Source organism: Pan troglodytes, chromosome 15, assembly GCF_028858775.2.
Source record: "Pan troglodytes isolate AG18354 chromosome 15, NHGRI_mPanTro3-v2.0_pri, whole genome shotgun sequence".
Taxonomy (NCBI): domain Eukaryota; kingdom Metazoa; phylum Chordata; class Mammalia; order Primates; family Hominidae; genus Pan; species Pan troglodytes.
The window spans coordinates 66,581,406-66,603,008 of NC_072413.2; the positions used below are offsets into that span (position 1 = coordinate 66,581,406).

General features: G+C 46.9%; 1 protein-coding gene across 6 annotated transcripts in view; it reads left to right on the top strand.

Annotated features, from left to right (window-relative positions):
- Positions 1–21,603, top strand: part of RAD51B (RAD51 paralog B) — a 914,255-nt gene that overhangs the window by 781,725 nt on the left and 110,927 nt on the right. The window contains exon 11 of one of the 6 annotated variants that reach the window (XM_016926251.3): positions 11,053–12,847. The exons of 4 other annotated variants lie outside the window; for them this stretch is intronic. In XM_016926251.3, coding sequence (XP_016781740.1) covers positions 11,053–11,294 — 242 coding nt within the window. In that variant the 3' untranslated portion in view covers positions 11,295–12,847. Of the gene's footprint in view, positions 1–11,052; positions 12,848–21,603 lie in introns of those variants that run through there. One more of the 6 variants, XM_063793610.1, reaches the window with a different exon arrangement.

Below are 21,603 nucleotides of genomic sequence, written 5' to 3' on the forward strand. Positions count from 1 at the left end.
GGGAAAGACTCAAAAGAGGCCGATACAATGCTGTTTGGGATGTTTCTCCCTTTGGCTGGCCTCAGGGGACTGGGCCCGTCATGTAATCACTGGAGATTTAGGGCCTAATTAAACTCTGGCATTGGGCCAGCATGCTGGTGGCCCCTTGAGTTTCCCATGTCCACCCATGTCTAGGGTATTAAACTCTAGACTGGGAATGTGTACTGCTTAACTGATCCCACAGGAGCCAGCCCTCATTATCCAACAGGCTGGGTATCAGCAGCCCACAGGGCTCAGCATTGGCAGGTGCAGTCCTGGGGAGGACTGCGTGCCTTTAGGTTAACGGTCCCTACATCTGCACCCGCTGGGGCCACAGTAGAGGGCTTTGTGGATCACCTCTGCCATTGGGACCCCTGGCATTTCCTTCCTTTCATGGCCTGATAAAACCCAAGCTCTGAGAGTTAGCAAACTGATACCCTTTAATCATGCCTTATATTTATAAAGGCCTTTGTCCAGAGAACTCCAGGTGCTCAAAAATGTCAATTAATTCACTCTCCCAGCCTCCTTTAGGGAAAAGCTGGTGGCAGGTGTCATCATCACCACCAGAGGTGGCCAAATCATCTTCTTAGTGGGCTGTCCTGGATATTCTTTGTGTTTAAAGAGCATTTTGCTTCTGAGCACATGGTTGGGTTTTGCACAGCCTGAAGCATAAGGATTGAGGTATTTCCTTACTTTACAGCTCTAGAGAATTCTTGTGTGTGGGTACCCGTGAAACACAAACTGAGTGACTGCATGCTTTCTTGAGTTTGGAAATTTTGTTATTGTTTGGTCTCAGCATTTGCTGGTAGTAAATAAGTAAGCAGAAGTAACCTGCTTAAGTTCCCATGTAGTCCAAGACAGAGCAGACAAAAGACCTGATCCCCAAGCCCCACACCTGGCCCCAAGATCCCTCTGGGATTATCTTGCGGCCACTCTCTGAAGCCTTGGACCCTGTAGTTGATCTCATAGCCACGTCTCACCAGTAACTTTTTTTTTGGTGGGGGGGTGGGTCCTGGCAAGAGATGGGTGATGTAGGAATGGCCTAGCTGCAGAAGGAGGACAGCCAGGTAGGACATCTGCCTGGCTCTCCTCCTTCCTGGCCACAGACTAGCTTTGTGACCTTGGTTGGCAGCGTCATTTTCATGTCGGCCATAGTTTCCATGCCTATAAACAGAATGATGATACCTGCCACCAACTTTTCCCTAAAGGGGGCTGGGAGAGTGCATTAATTAATGTTTTTGAGCACTTGGAGTTCTTTGGAGAAAGGCCTTTATAAATATAAGGCATGATTAAAGGATATCAGTTTGCTAACTCTCAGAGGAAGTACTTAATGGGATCAGGCCTGCATATGTTGATGACTGAGTTTCATTCTTCATTCAGATCTGCACAGGGCTCCCATCACTCAGCTCTGCCGCCATTCGTGTGGTATTCTCCTGTTCTTTCATTTCTATATCCTCATAGTAGGGGGCCCACAAATGCTGCCCTCCACATGCAGGCCCACTACCTCCCCTCCCTCTTGTCAAACCCAATGGCTTTTCCTCACTCTGCATTTTCCTTGTCCTTTCTGGAACATGACACTGGTCACTACCCCTCCTCACCCTTGAAAGTCTTATTCTGTCATTCCCACAAGCCCAACAGGTCTAAACTGAAGTCATCATTGACCCCAAACCAATTCCCATCATTACTGCCCTATTTCTCTTCACCATTCTCATGGGCCTGGATTCCAGGTCTTCCTCTCCACTGCCACCCCCTCTGTGCAAGCCTTATTGTCCCAACCTGCTTGGTCCTTTGAAAAGCCCATCCCTGGGCAGAAATGGGATGTGTATGTCCCTAAACTGCCCCCAAAGACCTCTCTGCACTGCATTTGACCTCTGGCCCTCCTGTTCCCTAACTGGCCTTGGTCTCCTGCTCCCTTCCGTGGGCCGCTCCAGCTCTTCCCACCATGTGACCTGCCTTCCTGCTTGTCCACCTTCCTGTCTGGTCCCCAGACTCAGTTTCTATTCTCCCTCCCAGCAAGCTGTCTCAACTGCCTGCATTCCCCACAGGACACAGACACTCATGTAGATAAACACACACACTGACACACAGACTCATGTAGACATGCAGCAACACACAGACACTCAGACACAGACATACTCATGTGGATATGCAGACAGGCACACACATGCAGATACACACAAAGACATACAGACAGGTACATATAAACAGATACACACACAGACACACATAGATACACAGGCACAGAGACACATATACTGGCATAAGCATACACACACTGACACACACAAATGCACAAACATACACACACAGTTATGATGTTCACACAAACATAGACATATGTTCACATACCCCTCCCAGCATCCTGACTGGCCCAGCTGACCTCCCTCACCCACTCTGAACAACCAGCTCTCCCTCCTCCTGCCTTTGTCCAGTCCCATCTCTATTACTCAGGGCTCTCCAGAGAAACAGAACCAACAGGGTTGGATGCGGATAGATGGGTGGGTGGATGGATGATAGGTGGATGGATGGATAGATAGATAGATAGACAGATAGATAGATAGATGATACATGATATGTTGATATTAGATGATAGAAAAGCAAATAGAGTTTAAGAAATTGGTTTATGCAATTATGGAGGCTGGTAAATCTGAAATCTGACCTCAGTCTCTTCTCTTAAGGCCTTTGACTGATTGGACAAGGCCCACCCACATTGCGGAAGGTAATTTGATTACTCAAAGTCTACTGATGGAAATGTTAATGTCATCTAAAGAATACCTTCACAGCAACACCTAGCCTAATATTTGACCAGATATCCGGGTACTATGACCTAGGCAAGTCAACACATAACATTACCCATCATGCTTTTCATCTGGTCAGCAGTGCTCGTATAAATCTCCTGAAACATTGCTCTCACCACAATGCTTCCCTGCTCCAAAACCTAAACACCCATATGCCTGACATGCAATAGGGACAGGTACATATTTGTTGAGTGAATAAATAATGAGGAGCCTTTGGGATGGGCTACACTCTGCTCAATGCAGCAAACCATTTTGAGGGCCCAATGTCTGGAGCTGAGGATATGACTATCAAAGCTGCCCTTACATGTTCCTCTTCTCTCCCTCTAGTGTCTCAAGCCCAGAGTACGAACCTCAGACATCTCTAATCCCCCTTGGTACCCAATGGAGTGCCTTATATGGATTAGGCCCTCAATCACTTGTGGGTTAATTTTATTCTCTTTATTGATCCCTATATCAAATTTACCTGAAATATTATAGGTTTTTAGGGCATCACTTATGAAATCATAAACTGTAGTGCCAAATCTGCTTCCACTTTTGTTTTTAAGGCACACATGCAAAGAGCTATTTCCACAATCAGGAAGGGTGGAAATAGCTCAGAACACTGACAGTGGTCTGTAGGGATGGGTGGCTTCTACGGGATTTTTTATACGTTTCTGTGTCTTCCAAATTGTCCTCTGTGACCACGTGTTGCTTTTACAACCATAAAACATGTTATCTGTTTTTTTCATTTATCTTTTCGATTTGGGGGTCTGTTCTCAGCTCTTTTTTGGGGTCCCCATCATGCCTCCTGGCTTCCTTTTGAAAATAAGGCAACCCGAGACTTCCTTGTAAAAGTCTGTGAGGTCATAAAAGGCCAAGTTAACTGCAAATGGTTGTTCTGTTTTAATTCTGTTGAAGTGTCAGGTAACGTGGACTTATAATAAAAGCACTTGGGGAGTTAATGATTACTGCTGTTGTCAAGCTGTCCCAAAGACGGAGAGGGAGCCTGCACACGCCGCGTCTCGCCTTGGGCTGCTCCTTCAGTGTATCCAGCCCTGCGGCCGCCCTGGCCCCCTGTCCGCATGCTGTCAGGCTACCTCCGTGCCAGACGACCAACACCCAGCCACAGTGGAAATGACTGTTCCTTCAACTTTCTTCAGCCCCTGCCTGCTGGGGTCTCCGGAGGGAAGCGTTCACTCTAGCCCAAATGAAACAGAGCTCCAGAAAAACCACAGTGGAGGCCACAGCGGCCTCAGGCCCTGAACTTTGTATTTCTTAGCCCGCCAGGATTGCCGGCTGCTGGGTGTCATGTAACTCCCAAAAATGTGAAGGGAAAACCAAACAGCCTGAGAAGCGCAGACGTCTCCTGGCTGGGGAGTCCGTCTAGAAAGTCGCCTTTCATGGTGAGGCCAGGTGCACACGAGAGTGGCTGGAGAAGGTGGGGTGAGCCCAGAACAGGGAGGCCCGGCCCACTCCCAGGCTGAAACTCCAAGAAACTCCCCCTGCACAAGGCCACGCCAATGAAGTCCCCTTCCTTCTGGAAAGGGTCCTACACAAATTGCTAGGGTTTCCAGTGTGATATTTGACAAGTGCAAAGGGCTGGAAATATTCTAGAGATTTTTCACTTCATACAATTATCGGTGGCCACTGAGCCCATCTCACCTCCTGCGGTGTCCCGCCAGTGGCTGCACCAGCCAGGCGGGGCTGCCTTTTGTCCCTGATCCTGTCAGCCCTCCAGTAAAGTGTGCTTAACCAGGTGCCCCAGGAGAGCAGGGGGCCAGCTCCATGTCCTCATGGGTGTGCAGCCCCTCAGCCCTTCCTCGGCCCTGCCCATTAACAGCTGTGACCGCAGAAAATGCCCCAGCGGCAGCGCGATGGTCCCCGGGGCTGCCCTCCTGCCTCCCTCTAAGTCATCGAAGGTCAAGGTTGGAGAAATCTTAGTGCCCATGGGCCCTCCTCCTCACTGATGAGCAGAGCACTGGCTCAGGCTCACTGAGGACAGGGCCACGCTGCTCTGGTCTCATGTACTTTTGTATTCTGGGAGCCTAGCACATGGTAGGGCTCCCTGAGTGGGTGGTCAGCGAGTGAGTGAGTGAATGAGTGAGTGAGTGAACTAGCTCCTGTGTTCTCGTCTTTTCTTCGGAGAGTGACACTTTGGACAGGTCATGTTTACTCCATCCCCTCAGCTTTTCAGTAAAACGAGCCCACCAGTGTTCATTTCCTTCATATAACCACTGGCATCAAGCCAGCAACATTGTGGCTCCTCAGACGCCCACCGGTGTGGCCAGGGCGGTGCTGCAGCCTCCCTAGCTCCAGCCCTCAAGGGAGGCCTCATTGACATCAGCCTCTGCATTAGTTTCTTATAGGGCTGACTTGGTCAAGTTTTACTTAAAATAACAGAAATGCACTCTTTCACATTTCTGGATCCGAGAAGTCCAAAATCAAGGTGTCACAGCAGGGCGGGTTCCTTCTGGATGCGCTGAGGGAGAGCCTGTGTTATATGTAAAATATTTGTTTAGAAACAGAATGCTCGTTCCCTGGTGCTGCAAAGAAATAGCACTCAAACATAAATTTAATTCTCTCAGCAAGGCCATTTTTACTTTCTGCAGAAAGCGTGCTCATCGCAGATGGAAAAATGGCAAGAGTACACTCGAACAAAGGAGGGAATCAATTTTTATTCCTTACACAGTTTGTCCATGCTACTGTGTCTTGTCTCCATTGGCTGGAGCCAGACCTCACAATCTAAACTAAAACCCGACTGGCTAACAGTTTAACAAGAAGGGAAACTTTGGAGAGGAACTTTTACTTTCTACAGCCTGTCCCAGGCCTCCTCTAGCCCCTGGTGTGCTTGGGCGTGCACCTCCATCTGCACATGTGCTCTCTCTCTCTTCTCATAAGGACAGTAGTCAGATTGGACGAAGGGCCTACCCCACTCCTGTGTCTTAACTAATTACATCTACAGTGACCCTATTTCCAAATAAGGTCACGTTCTGAGGCTCTGGAAAGGACATGAATTTGGGGGGACACTATCCAACACAGTACAGCCTTCCTGCCCCCTGCAAAGTTTCGTCTTGCTCTCCACCCGCCCCTAACCTCTGCACCCTTTCTTTAGCTGGGGGTGGGCTTCTGGAATGCAGTCTCATTCGCCCACTAGTCTAAGTGTGGTTGGTAGGTAGAAGGTAGGGGGCACGCTGTCTGTGCCACCGTTTCCCGCCAGGGACATAGACACTCTCAGGATCCCTGAACTCTGAAGTCTAAACTGTCAGTCAGTGTCCCCAGCGGAAGCTGCACTTGAGAATCACCCGGGAGCTTTTAAAACACAGTGTGCCCTAACCACACTCCCAGGAACTCTGGTGCACTTGGGCCGGGTGGGACTCTGGCATGAGTATTGTTTGAAAGTTCATCAGGTGATTCTAAGGTGCAGCCTAGGACCGGAACAACTGTGTAAGATGCTGTGAAAACAGCTCCATCTCACCTTCACCAGGAATATGAGCAGCTCACTGCCTAGTGAGGCTCGAATACCCGTTAGGAAGAGCCAAGCCAGGCTTCTCAGGGTGGGTTCCCTGGCAACACTTCCCAAACTCTCCCACCAAGCTCCCAGGAGGCAGGAGGGAGCAAACACATACTCTGCAGAACCGGAAACAGATGGCAGCAAGCACCACGTGTCCTTGAAGTTTTCTGGTTTTGCTTTTAAAATTGGAATTTTTGCATCTTCTTCTACAATATCACCATCTTGTTTTACAACCTAAAAAAAGATTTCATTATGTTGACTTTTTTTCCTCCAAAAATATCTGAGTGTAGAAATGAGGCTCTGGAAAGGTATGCCATGTTTAAACTGTGGTTTTGTATGGTCCTTGACACACCATTGGGTTCCCTGGGGTTCCTGAGTTTGAAAAACCCAGCCACAAAGAGTTAAAGAGGGTGGGAGCCAATCTGTTTAACCTTTGGAAGGAATCGCATCTTAGACGAAAACCTAGGCACAGAGAAGTTAAGCAGCTCATTCAAGATGACACAGTTTGTTATTAACTGAGTCGGAACTGTACCTCAGGACCCACCTTTCCCACTGCATTGATCTGGGGCAACTGCTAATTTGCTGTGTGACCTTGTCTAGTTCTCTTTACTTCTCTGTGTCAGTTTTCCTACGCATAAGATGATGATAACATCTGATCCACCCAACTTCTTCAGTAGTTGAGGAGGCTCAGGTGTGTAGAGGCATGTTGAAATTAGGGAGTGTCACATGTAAACTGTGGCATGTCATGTGTAAATTATGGAGTGTCATATGTAAATTATAAAGTGTCACATGTAAAAACAAGGCACCATAATTTAAGTCCAGCCTCACACTTCTAGGTGAGGCACAGTGATTGCAGCAAGAGTGACTTTTCCAGGGTCACGCGGGCGGGCCACTGAGGGAAACACAGTGTAGTGCACCCAGCCCCTCTGAGCCTGTGGAGAGGCTTAAGTGAGCTCCAGTGTTCCAGTTCCAGGGAAGGCTGAGGCCGGGAGCTCATGCCAGCACTTCTGTTTGCTCTCCATTGGTCCCAGCTTTTATCTGCCCAGCACCAGTTTGAAAACAACCTTCTTGTCCCAATCCTGAGAGTATCCTTTCGAAAGAGTAAGTCATGGAAAAATGCGTGGCAAACAACAACAATGCCAGCACCTTCTTTCTCCTTTCACAAGGCCACGGAGACCCTCCCCCACAGCCCATCTCTTCCAGAGGAAGTCTGCGGCCAGCCCTGCTCCAGACCCCTCCCTTGCCAGCCCAGGCCCATGAGGCTCCTCAGCCCACGTCCGCCCTTTTCTGTTTACACTGGGAGATGAGCTTCTGCCGAGCTTAAGTGCAGTTCTGGCCCTTTTGTTTGTTTTTAGGTCAAGTTACAACTTTGCTCCTGGATTTATTGCAAATTCCATTTATCTTCTTCTTCCCGGGGTCTCTGCACAAAGCCTTTGTGCCTTCCTCTTCTGCTGTGGACAAATACCATGGGGCACCAGGAAAGGACGGGGAGCGCACAGCCCCGGGGAGGCGCACTCTAAGGAGGGCCAAAGCCATCCTGCGGGGTGCTGGGGAGGAAGACGGGGGCTGGCAATGTAGGAGGAGGGGCTGTCGATTACCCGGGAGGACAGGCCCGGCCCTACCTCCTGCCCCTTCTCACACAGGCCTCCAGAGGAAAGAAGAGCCAGGCCGAAAGGCAAAGAAATCCCAGACCTCAGGGGAAGGAATCAAGAAAGGAAGGTTCTGGTTTGAGTGGAAGGAGCCCGTGGCAGTTTCTAGCCAGGGGTGGTATGAGGCCAAAGGTTCTGAGAGGCCTAAGAAAGGACACCTAGGTCTGCTGAGGGCGGTAGGCCTGAGGGTTGGGCACAGCGCGTGCCATGGGAGACCACCCCAGGTGCAGCTGGGCACCAGCACAGTCTCTCAGCTTCCCTGCCCTTCTCTTAGGCCTCCCCAACCATCTCCAAACACCACATTTCCAGAAACTGCTGATGAAGAGCAAACAACTCCAAACTGAAGCTCACCAGGGAGAGAAAGAGAATCAAACTGAGCTGAACAAATTGCGAGTGGGGCGTCCAGCTGTGCTGTTGGCTTGTCTCTCTAAGAGGGGAAGTGCTGAGGGCCTGTCCCCCACCACCACCCGGAGTCCTTCCCTAGTGCGAGTTCCCTGGCTTGGGAGCACGCAGGAGATGCTCGGCTTCAGAGGGGCCTTGCTTGAGCGTGGTGAGGAAGTCCCGGGGCTGTGAAAGAGGAAATGCTGGACTCTCCCTGCCTAAGGGCCTGACCTAGAATGGGGCTTTAACCTCCCTGGAGGAGGAGAGCAGCTGCAGGTAGCTGGCGGCTGCAGAGTACTCCTGGGCAGGCTGTAGGGCCATGGGTCAGTAGCTGAAGGAGCCACCTTTCATGCCCTCCCCTCACCATCACAGTTCCCGGGCATGAAACTCAGGCATCAGCACCTCAGCCCAGGCCCTCAAGGAGTGGGGTTAAGTGAGCATGAACAGAGCAGGCCCCCTTTGCCTCTGGGAGCCTCCTGGTTTCCCAACAGGTGCTATTGCTGAATGAAGAGGAGGGCTGTCCACAGCAGTTTCCCCAGCCAAGGCTCTGGGCTCCAGCCCTGCTGGTCCCTCTTCCTCTGTCACCCATCAGCTCTGCAGCCGGCCCAGATACTCCCTTCTCCATGCTGTGGCCCCTCCTCCGGGGCCCCCACTTCTCAACCTCTGCACTGGTCTATCTGTCACTTACCTGCCTGGCTCCCTCAGACACCTCCAGCCATCTACCCTGAGACCTTGGCTGCTGATGTCCACTCTCTGGCCGCAGCTTCCTCCCTTCACCTGTTCCTTCTCCTGCTGTCACCCTGGCTCTTGTGCCCCCGTCTCTCCCCCTAGAAGCTTCCCTGGGCTCCCTTGCCCGCCTGATCTCGGCATTCAGCACCCTCACTCTCAACTTTACCCAGGCCTGCCCCGAGGGCCCCTCATGGCCATCCACTCCATTCACTCCAAACCTTCAGCTGCCAGGCCCCAGAGGAGGTGCGGCTGCAGGCCCAGCACAGGCTGAGTCTGGCTCTCCCCTGAGGCCACTGTCAGTGGCCACTGTCACTCTCCTCAGATGCCCCAGATCCCCACCTCTACCTTCTACCTGCAGAATCTCTCAGCACGCCCCTTACTGAGCAGGTCCAGGCCTTCCCACAGGGCCCCTGGAGTCTCCTCTCACCCCCCTCAGAGCTCACTCACTCACACCACCACCCTTCCTTCCCTCGAGAGCAGAGGATGTCCCCACCTCCTTTGCAAAACTAACTTCCATACCTGGGTGCAAATGCAACAGCTCCTGTGTCTTCCACACCAAGTGGCCGCCGTCCTCAGCCTGGACCGGAAGCTGTGTGGCAGCAAGATCTCCAGTGCTTCCAGTGCACAGCCACAAGCATGGCGTCCTCTTCCTTGTCCTAAAAGGGCTTCCCTTAGACGGCTTTCTCTCAGCACACCATCTCTGCTCTTGTCCCCCTTATCACACACTTCTCACTGGGTCCTTTCACCTTCCTCTTCTCCAGCCCTGGCCATCGGCTGCTACTGAAGGCCATTCTCAGTGGCCCAGGAGCCAACCCCCTAGCTGCCTCCTCAGAGTTTCTGGGCTTCCCACCCACCCTTTGCCTCCCCTCCATGGGTTCTCCTGGTGACTTCCTGCCAGGCTTCCATTTTCTCTCCATCCCCGTGCTTTTTACCTGCTCCTCTGCCGGCCGGGCCTCCTCTCCCAGCACGTCGCTTCTGTCTCCTCCGCGTCCACATCTTCAGCCAGTGCTTCCATGAGCCCCCGATTTCCAGCTCCCCAGATCCCCACATTTCTCCCTGCCTACTCTGCTGGCCGTCTCTGCTTAGACACCCTGCAGAACTTCTCACGAAATTGAACTGATCATCTCCTCCCCAAACCTCTCCTTGAGGCTGCTTGTCTCTTTCTGTATTTCTACCCTCCCCACTGCCCAGGCTCAAAACCCAGCTTTCTCTTCATCTCTTTCTTCTCTGTCTCCCTGCATGTCTGGTCAGCCTCCGGATGCCTGAAGGAGCTTCTGCTCTATTTTTCAGATCCCTCCCACTCCGGTGTTGCTATCTGAATTCAAACCCTTTCCTTCTCCTCCCTGGACCTTACCTCTCAGCCTTTGGGCCTCGCTTCCCGTGGTCTCCCTGTCCTTGGACACAGAGCCCATCAGAGTGGCCTGTCTCCCTTTTAGAAACCCATATGAGCTCCACATGCATGTGGCTCCCCTGCCAGGAACAGGCCTCCCTGTCCTCCAGTACAACCTCACTGCCGCCACTTGTCACTCAGCAGATGTTGCCTGAGTCCCTGCCATGTGATATGTACCTGTGCTCACACTATAGCCACCTGCTGCTCACTCCCAGAACTGACCCTCTGCACCTGCCCAGTCTTCTGGTCCCTCTTTTTGTTCGCCTGTTTTATCTTCCAGAGACACCTCCTGTTCTTTACATCCATTTCCACCCATCAGCACCTTATTCAATCATACTCAAGGCCTACCTCCTCCAAAGGTGAAACCAATTTCTCTCCTGCCTCATTTTCCCTTAAAATATTGTTCATTCCCTATTATAACCACATCTGAATGTGTGTGTGTGTGTGTGTGTGTGTGTGTGTGTGTGTGTGTGTGTGTCATCTCCCTAGCTGTGTAACCCTGCAGGCCATGAACAGTTATTATTCAATGTTGTTTCCTACACATCTTTAATAAAAGTTTGTTGCATTTAAATCAGATCTTATTCTCTCATTTCACAGTTGTTAGAACTGTGGCCAGAGTCAGCCCCAGGTCAGAATGCTGGTCAGCAGCAGACTCACATCCCAGCCCTACCTTCCTGATACCTGATGTGGTGCTCGGAAAAACAAGGAATCCCAGGCTGTTACCCAGTGTCTCCATGTGCCCTCCACAGATGCACTCAACTGTCCTCTCTTCTGCTCTTCCTCCTACAAACTGGGCAACTGGAATCAGAACAGAGACTTTGGATGAGCATCCAGTGTAACCCAGCCTAGTTTTTCACCACGACTTCCAGATCTACATTTAACATCCGACAGCAACTATAATTCTACTTTCTGAACCTCCAGGGAAGTTGCTTCCTTGTCCCTTTCAGCAAAGGATGTCATGGTTTTACAATGTCTCCAGTGAAAAAGTTCTTCTCTACATCTTCTTCCCACTCCTACAACCCTTGATCCCCACGTGAGATCTCATTTCCTCCAGCTGGGTCTTCTGCAGAGTGATTAGAGCTTCTGCCCTCCTTGCAGCATCTCTATTGTAAAAGGATTGCTGAAGCTTATTAAGCCTTGCAGCTCCTAGGAGGAAAGGTACCATATAGAAATAAAACAAATCAACAAATTAGTGTGTTCTGTAGAAGTTGAATAGGACTCCACCTATCCGCATGAGTGTGCACACTGTGCAGTCGCACAGGCAGTCTCAAATGGGAATTTGGAAAAAGCTAAGCTTTTTCACTTGAGAAAGGTTTACATATTCTTTGCACCTGGGCACACACAGCACAGGCTGTTCTCAGGACTCCCACCAGATTAGGCCTGGGACATCACAGAGCCTGTCAGGTCCACGTTTGCTTTCTAGTCTCCTTGCTTCCAGTCTAGCTGTGGCCTGACTCCAAGTCCAGTGTAAGATTTTTTTTTCAGCAATAAGGAATCGGTTCATTCACCTGTACGAAAACCAGTGGGAGGATCATGCATAAGGCTTATATCCTTGCTGTGAATTTCAAAGGACTGGCTAAGTAAACAAAATTATCATGCCAACCTGAGCTGGTATAGATTGCATTGATTGCTGCTAATAGCCAAAATGGACATTTTCAAAGTGCTCTACACTGCATTCTACACAACTTGGGACAGAAAAATAGCTGTTGCTCTTAAGGAGCTGATGGTCTCCTTCAAGGGTAAGCTGGAACAGGCTGACCCAGGAAAAGGCACTCCCAGTTGAATGCTTTCACTTGCGTGGGAAGTCCAGCTGTCTCAATGGGGCCCAGGAGACAGACTGACGGGGACGAATTCCTGTGTTTGGGATTGGGCTTGAAAAGTCTCCTGTTTGTAACACTCAACTTGTAGAAGAGCAGAAAGAATTTCCAGCTGTCGACAGGATGAGGGGAGCCCTCCTGATTCTGTCTGGGGATGTGTTTGCACTCCAGAATCTGCTATCCTTCCTCTTGCTATCCTTCCCGGCTACCACATCAAACACCTGGTCCTATGGGCCAGCTCTGGAACAAGATGACTCTTTGCCATCAAGGAATACAAGTGGCCAAAGGACAAATATTGTGTGATTCCACTTACATGAGGTACCTAGAGGAGTCAAATTCACAGAAACAGAAAGTAGAGTGGTGATTACCAGAGGCTGGGGTGCAGAGAGGGGAACGGGGAGTTAATGTTTTATGGATACAAAGTTTCTGTTTTTCAAGATGAAGAAGTTGTGGAGATAGATAATGGTGATGGCTGGACATCAGTGAGAATGTACTTAACACCCCTAAACAGTACAGTTAAAAATGGTTACAGTGATAAATTTTATGTTATGTATATTTGACCATAAAAAGGAAGGAAAAAAGGAAAGAAGGAAGGAAGGGAGGGAAGGAAGGAGGAAGAGGGGAAGGGAGGAAGGGGGAGGGAGAGAGGGAGGAAGGAAATGCAAGTGGGAACTCAGCCCTGGTCACAGCACTGCTGGGAAAAGATAGGTGACTCTTTATCTTGCTGTAAAGAGAGGTGTGTGTGTGTGTGTGTGTGTGTCCCTGCAGGAGTGAAAATGGACCCACAAACCACATGGTTAATGAGGTGAGCATACTGGACCAAGCTATTTAACATCTGGGCCTGCCCCATGACTAATAGTCCAGGTCATTCTGCATAATGCAGACCAATATAAGATTGTTAGTGGAGGCCAGGCGTGGTGGCTTACGCCTGTAATCCCAGCACTTTGGGAGGCCAAGGTGGGCGGATCACCTGAGGTCAGGAGTTCAAGACCAGCCTGCCCAACATGGTGAAACCCTGTCTATACTAATAATACAAAACAATTAGCCAGGCATGGTGACTTACGCCTATAATCCCAGCTACTTGGGAGGCTGAGGCAGGAGAATTGCTTGAACCCAGGAGGTGGAGGTTGCAGTGAGCCAAGATCACACCATTGCACTCCAGCCTGGGCAACAATAGCAAAACTCTGTCTCAAAAAAAAAAAAGATTGTTAGTGGAAGTTGTTCTGTTTTTCTTTTTTTTTTTTTGAGATGGAGTCTCACTCTGTCACCCAGGCTGGAGTGCAGTGGCACGATCTCAGCTCACTGCAAGTTCTGCCTCCCAGGTTCATGCCATTCTCCTGCCTCAGCTTCCTGAGTAGCTGGGACTACAGGAGCCCACCACCACACCCAGCTAGTTTTTTTGTATTTTTAGTAGAGATGGGGTTTCACCGTGTTAGCCAGGATGGTCTCGATCTCCTGACTTCGTGATCCGCCCACCTTGACCTCCCAAAGTGCTGGGATTACAGGTGTGAGCCGCCCTGCCTGGCCAGAAGTTGTTCCTTAAATGGCTAAGAGCCTTCATAATATTCTTGGGAGGGCGAGTGGCAGGCCATTTCTCCATAACTTGCTCAGAAGCACATTTTAGTTGTTTTAAGAATGACTCGATTTTTGGAGTCAGAGAGGTTGGGGCTAGAGTTTAGGGCCTGCTGTTGTGTGGCCATTCAGAACGCCCAATTTAAATCTAAATGCGTAAAATCAAAAGAGTGGTGAATGTGAACATGCTTTTTTATAAACTGTAAAGTGCCTCACTATGATCCTTTATTCTTTCAATTCAGCCTATGAGTGCAAGTTAGCAATAGACTTTAAAGAACTCATACTGCAGGAAAGTAAGCATAGATACTAAAATACAAAATTCAACCTCTACTGCCTATGACACGATTTTTCAGGCCTCAGAGGCAGCCTGGTAGCAACCACAGCTAAGAACAAAGGTCCTAAGAGCTGGACTTTTTGAAAAAATAGATTCTGTAGCCTTTGTAGGGAGGAGTTGGTCTGAGTTGAACCATATTGCTGAGAAGAGTCTCTCATTAAGCCTTTATCCATTATCAACACTGGGGCATAAAATCATTTATACGAAATACTTATTTTTTTAATTGAGATATACTTGACATACCATAAAATTCACCCTCTTAAAGTGTACAATTCCATGATTTTTAGTATATTCACAAAATTGTGCAATTATCACCATTATCTAGTTCAGAATATTTTCATCACCCCCAAAAGAGACTCCATATGCATTGGCCGTCACTCCCCATTCCTCCTTCCCCTTTCCTCTGGCAACCACTATTCTACTGTCCATCTCTATGGATTTGCTTATTCTGGACATTTCATATAAACGGAATTATACAATATGTGACCTTTTGTGTTTGGCTTCTTTCAATGAGCATAGTGTTTTCAAGGTTCATCCATGTTGTAGCATGTATTGGAATGTCATTTGTTTTCATAGCTGAATAATATTCCATGGTATGGATAGACCACATTTTGTTTATCTGTTCATCAGTTGATGCACATTTGAGTTGTTTCCACTTTCTGGCTAAAATGAATAATGCTGCTATGAACATTCATATACAGTGTGTGTGGACATGGATTTTCAATACTCTTGGGTACATACCTAGGAGTAGAAATGCTAGTCATATGAGCAATTGACCTAGCTTTCTTGGAGTGCACTGGCATGATCTCAGCTCACTGCAACCTCTGCCTCCTGGGTTCAAGCGATTCTCCTGCCTCAGCCTCCCAAGTAGCTGGGACTACAGCTGCATGCCACCATGCCCAGCTAATTTTTGTATTTTTGGTAGAGATGGGATTTCACCATGTTGGCCAGGATGGTCTTGATCTCTTGACCTTGTGATCCACCCGCCTTGGCCTCCCAAAGTTCTGGGATCATCTGTATCCTTACTGGTTTACTGATTTTTCTGACTATTTGTTTTATTAATTCTTGAGAGAGGAATGATGAAATGTATATATTCAAACTATGACTGTGGTTTTGTCTATTTCCTCTTTAACTTTTGTCAGTTTTTGATTCATATATTATGAAGTTCTGTTAGCAGGTACACAAACATTTAGAATTGTTAAATCTTCTTAAATTTTTCTTTTTTTTTTTTGAGACGGAGTCTCGCTCTGTCACCCAGGCTGGAGTGCAGTGGCGTGATATCTGCTCACTGCAAGCTCTGCCTCCCGGGTTCACACCATTCTCCTGCTTCAGCCTCCCGAGTAGCTGGGACTACAGGCGTCCACCACAATGCTCAGCTAATTTTTTGTATTTTTATTAGAGATGGGGTTTCACTGTGTTAGCCAGGATGGTCTCGATGTCCTGACCTCATGATCCACCTGCCTCAGCCTCCCAAAGTGCTGGGATTACAGGCGTGAGCCACTGCACCTGGCTTAAATTTTCCTTTTTGTCACTATGAAATTGTCTCTCTTTATCTCTGGTGCTATTCCTTGTCCTAAAGTCTTCTTTTTTTATTATTAATATAGCTACTCCAGCTGTCTTGTGATAAGCATTGCACAGCATATCTTTTTTCATTCTTTTACTTTTAAACTATTTCTGTTTTTATATTTAAAATGAATTTCTTGCTTTTTAAATCCAGTCTGATAGTGCCTGACCTTTAATTGGGGTATTTGGACCATTTGCATTTAATTACAAGTACATGTAACATACATGTTTGGTTTAGGTATGTCATCTTACTATTTGTTTTCTACTCGTTCCATCTGTTCTTTGTTACCTTTTGCATCTTTCCTTGCCTTTTTTTGAAGTGAGGGTTCTTTTTTGTTATTTCATTTTATCTAGACCATTGACTTTTAGCTACATGCTCTTGTCCTTTGTGCTATTGCTGCTATAAATTTTATTTCTGCATATGTTATGAACTCTAAACTACTTTATTATTTTTGCTTTAATATTTTAAAGAAATTTTTAATGAAAAATTTTAATATTTATCCTCATGTTTCCCATTTCTGGTGCTCTTCATTCTTTTGTGTAGATCCAAGTATTATTTTCCTTCTTTGTAAAAAACTTATGTTAACATTTCTTTAGGGTAGATCTGCTGATGGCGAATTCTCTAAGCTTTCATTTATCTCAAAAAGTCTTCATTATACCGCTGGATACAGAATTTGATTTGTGTATCATTCAGTATATCAAAGAAAGTATTCCATTGTCTTCTGGCTTGCATTGTTTTGATCAGAAGTCTGCAGTATTTCCTATACTCTCTATGACACTATAAAATACAGCTTTTTTCAGACTACTTTTAAGATTTTCTCTTTATTACTTATTTTAGTAATTTATTATGATGTACTTTGGTATGATGGTGTGATTTCCCTTGCTTATTTTGATTGGGGTTCATTGTGATTCCTGGATCTGTGGTATTTATAGTTTTTAACAAATTTGGAAATTTTTCAGCCTTGATTTTTGTCAAAAATTTGTTCTCCCTCTTTTCTCTTTTTCAATTATACATATGTTAGACCACTTGATATTGCTCAAGGATTGATGGGACTTTGTTCATTTCTGGGTTTTTTGTTTTGTTTTGTTTTGTTTTTGAAGTCTTCTTCCTCTTGGTGCTTCATTTTGGATAGTTACTATTGCTGTTTTCAGTTTTACTTTTCTCCTTGTAGCATCTAGTTTGCTTTGAATTTCAGCCACTGACCTTTCATTTCAGATATTGTCTTTTCCACCACAAGAAGTGCATTCTTTCCTCATTTTATGTATGTTTTTCTTAAAATCCTGGAGTATATTTTGCATACTTAAACAGCTGTTTTAACGTGCCTGTCTGTTCATTCTGTCTTTTCAACTCTGTCATTTTCAGGCATGTTTCTATTAATTGCCTTTTTTCCTGATATGGGTCACATTTTTCTGCTACCTGGTGAGTCTAGTAATTTTTGCTTAGATGTTGGATATTTTAAAGGTTACATTGTTGAATGTTTGTATATTTTTAAATCCTCCTTTAAGGAGTATTGAGTTTTTATCCAGCAGGCAGTTACTTATGGATAAGATTATTCCTTTAGAGGCTTGTTTTTAGCTTCGTTAGAATGAACCTAACGTTTCTTTTATTCTAGGGATAGTTCAGTCTTACTATCTGCATATGAACCTCATTGGATCTCTACTAAATGCCCCAGCTGATCAAGCTGGTTGATATTTTTACATCTCAGAATCCCCTGTGAACTCTGAAATTTTCAGCTTATAGCTTCTGGTCATTCTTTGCCCAGACTTACAAAGCTTCACTCTGGGTATGAACATCTTAGTATTAAGCACTCAACAGGGCACTTGTGCAGATTTCTGGAGCTTTTTTTACATGGTCCCCTCTTTTGTAGAATTCTGCCCCACAGTTTCCAACTACAGTCTCCTTGACCTTCATTTCTGTATTTTAACTTAACAAGACTACCATACTGTGCTTGGGATGTTGTTTCCCCTGCTGTAAAGTCCAGAATGTGCCTCCAATCAGAAACTGTCATGATCATTTACCACATGTATTTTCTTTATCTCATGGGTCATAGTTCTGCACTGCGTGTTGTGCAATATCTGAAGCCGTCAGTACATTTATTTTGTTGTTTTCTAGTTTTGGTAGAGACAGGGTTTCACCATGTTGGCCAGGCCAACCTCTATATTTTTCATCCAGGCCTGCGGGGTCATCCTCTTTGGCTTCAAATCCCAAGGGATACAGGGGGAGGGTAAATCTGGATCCTGTTGCTTTGTCATGGCCAGAAGCAAAAATCTTAAGAACAGGTTTTGATAAAGAAATGGTGAATGATAGCAGGCAGGCCCAGAAACTGGACCTGATAACCTGGCTGGGGGTTCCAAGATATAAGGAAGCAGCAGAAAAACTCTAGCATCTGCAAGCCATGCAGGAACAGGTATGGCAATGGAGACAGAGGCAAAAAATTTTGGAAATTACTACAAACAAATCTCATCTGTGTTCCCAGGTGGCTGGCTATCTTACATTTGCTCTCCAGATTCACTCGCCACCCTTTGGCCTGTCGACCTGTCTAGATTGCATCAATGGGGCACCGTTGACCTCTAGTTTCTAGTTGTGCTCAGGCAAAAAGAGACACAAACAGGAAACTACAAGACAGAAAGGATGTTTATTCCCCTAGATCCTTTCCTGTCAAATCACTGTGGATTAGTTTTGCCCCTCTACCAAAAGTTGCACTGTCACCATCCTATGGGGAGGCCCTCTCCTTACAGGTACTCTCTGTGGATTCTCCTAACTATTCCTTCCTCTTGACCCTTTGGATTTAGGGAGGGTAATGCCTCTTCAATGTGATTAAGCTTAAAGTATTGCACCTTCCTTTGTTAGTTCCCCTAAATCCTGTCCATAGCTTGATAAATAATCCCTTCATTAAATTCTCCTCTTTTTCTCCACCAGAATTCTAACTGATACTACAGGGTTGTTGATGCTGCCTCTAAATGTAAACCATCTACTGCCCAGTAATTGTAAGACCATAGGCAGATCACTTTACTGACTCTAGCCTCAGTTTGCCCTTAGCCTAGCCCTGACAACTTGAGCCTAGCCCTGACTACTTGAGAAACTCAAATTCAGGAGGCTGTACCATAGCAGCAGACCTGAGGAAAGAAGTGCCCCCTCCACCTTCCCTACCTTTTTTTTTTCTTTTGTCCCCCATTCTTAGAATTCCTAGCTCAGCTGCTCTGCTTCACAGGCTAACCCAAGTCTTTTCCTCTAGGTCTTAGCCACAGATATAGCCTGGTCAGTGCTAAGAGAGGAGGAGGCCAGATAAAGACCACTCACGTAGAGACAACTATCATTTGGGAATCATGCTCAAGGTCAAGTTCACACAAGCAACTCAGCTTTTAACCCTAGCCAGTAGGGCTTAACACACAAGGGACTCTTTTCCCTCCTGATACATGCTCCCTGGAGAAGATTTTTTTTTTTTTTTTTTTAACTAGAAAGACAGATCAATAGAATGAGTTAATTAAAAAGTTAAAAGGCCGGGCATGGTGGCTCATGCCTGTAATCCCAGCACTTTGGGAGGCTGAGGTGGGTGGATCATGAGGTCCGGAGATCGAGACCATCCTTGCTAACACGGTGAAACCCCGTCTCTACTAAAAATACAGAAAAATTATCCAGGCACCTGTAGTCCCAGCTACTCAGGAGGCTGAGGCAGGAGAATGGTGTGAACCTGGGAGGTGGAGCTTGCAGTGAGTGAGATCGCACCACTGCATTCCGGCCTGGGTGACAGAGTGAGACTCCATCTCAAAAAAAAAAAAAAAAGAAAAAAAAAGTTAAAAGATAGAGATTTTAAATAAAGAAGGAAAAGTCATGAGTTTTAAAAGGTTAGTCCTAAGGTCAAGGAAGCAAGTTAGACAGAGTCATTTACTGCAGCCTCCCCCAGGCTGAAGCACATTTAGAAATGGAAACCAAAGGTATGGTGGAAGGAATCCATGAGCAGGAGGAGTCAGAGTTGGTGACAGTCTACTCTGAAAGACATTAGGCCACAACGAACATATAACCTCTCAGGCAAACATCCCCAGATCCCTGTCCTAAGAAAGGGAAAATGAAATGGTCTCCCACCTTTCTGTGAAAACCCATTAAACCTACTTGCCTTCCTGAGGAGGTTATTTTCTGCATAGTGCACCTTTTCTGTCTTCTCCTTAATCAAAGGGACACTTAAGTCCCCTTTTGAGGCTTCTAATGTGGCAAGCCTATTCAGTCTCCAAGGTTGATGTTTTTCCTAGACTTTCACTTGATCCTTGCCCCAAATATAATGTACCTTTCCCCTACCCATGTTGTGACTCAGTACCAAAGCCTCCAGGGCCACTACCCCGGGGTTAGCCTCTCTCTCTCTCCCTTTCCTTCCAGGAGTCTTTCCAAGATCTGAGGTAAGATTGATGCTTCTCTGGGAATCAGACCTCCTTACCCTTCCTCTTGCATAGGCTTAAACATGATATTGCATCTTTCTTTTAGAGAAAAAGTCTATATTTTCTTGTTATTTATTATCATTAAAGGCAATACAGGCTTACCCAAGAACTAGGCAGGTTATTGGACTGGATCTACCCAGGAGTCCAGAGATTCCCAAGTGAGTCAGCAGACGCCTGAGGTAGTAGGGGCCTAAGAATAGCAACCTTCCCTACAGCCTCTGCGTGACCCCTTCTGACCTGTCCCCACCATGGGTAGCTGTTGTAATCTGACTCACTGTGTCCCTCCAGACAGCTCTGGTTTCTGATAAGAACCTTCCATGAAAGAAGAGCCTTGCTCACTTCTGCACTAGCTGCTCACATTATTGGTTCAAGGCTTAGAGAGTATAGTCCTTTGACCCCTAACCCTTGATCCTGGCCCCAGTGAACTATTCCTACTGGGCATAGGAAGGAGTGCCTATACCTGACATTTTTTACTGAAGGGAGAGCAGAGACAATCTACCCAATGATTTGCTATTGTTAATTAATACCCCAAATCCCTAAGTAGGAGTGACTGAAAGGCTTAAGGCCCTTTAACTCTTCCTATTCTCAAGTGAATCTAAAGTTTATTTTCCCTATATCCTCTAATCATGTTTCAGGTCCTCACCTGTCTGTCCACAGCCTGAATACAATTGGTCTGGGATGGGATTTGGAAAAAGCAGACACAATGCCTTGTAGTTGATGAGTGGCAGCTCGGGAGTTTCTGTAAAGGAGAACCTATGGATGGAATGTTGGCTGACACAGGAGCCAGGGGGTTTTCATCAGGCTGTTTTGTATAGTAAACACTCTATTTTTCCACTTAGATTGCATGTTTATTTACTTAGAAAGACTTTAGGGGAAGCCAATGGAGACTGGAGGGGACGGGGCAAGGCCCTCCCAAACCACTCCTTGGCAATCCCTACCTAAGATGGCTTAACCCCTCATTGGATTCTCTCACTTCTCACTTATTTTTCCTTCCTTTATCATTCATTCAATCCTGGGAATACCACGCTTATTGTTTCATTCATCCACCCACCCACCTGTCCATGCATCCATCTATCCATTCATGATGGCAGCTCCTTCTCAATGGAAAGCAAAAGCCCCTTGCCAGAGAGAACCTCTATATTTTTCATCCAGGCCTGTGGGGTCATCCTCTTTGGCTTCAAATGCCAAGTGATGCCCAAGGGTGCTGATGGTGTCACTGCACTTCTCCACAGCCACCTTTCTTCTCTTGCCATTCTCTCCCACTCCTTTCTCCTCTACTCTTAAGTTCCTTTTTTCTCTCCTTTTCCTTTCTCCACTGTCTATGCTTTAGGCCTACCCAAGACAGCCACCGTGGATATTTTGTAGCCATTCAAAACTAAAAAGGGCAGCTGAGCCCAATTCCAGAAGAGTTGATAGCTCCCGGCTCCTGGA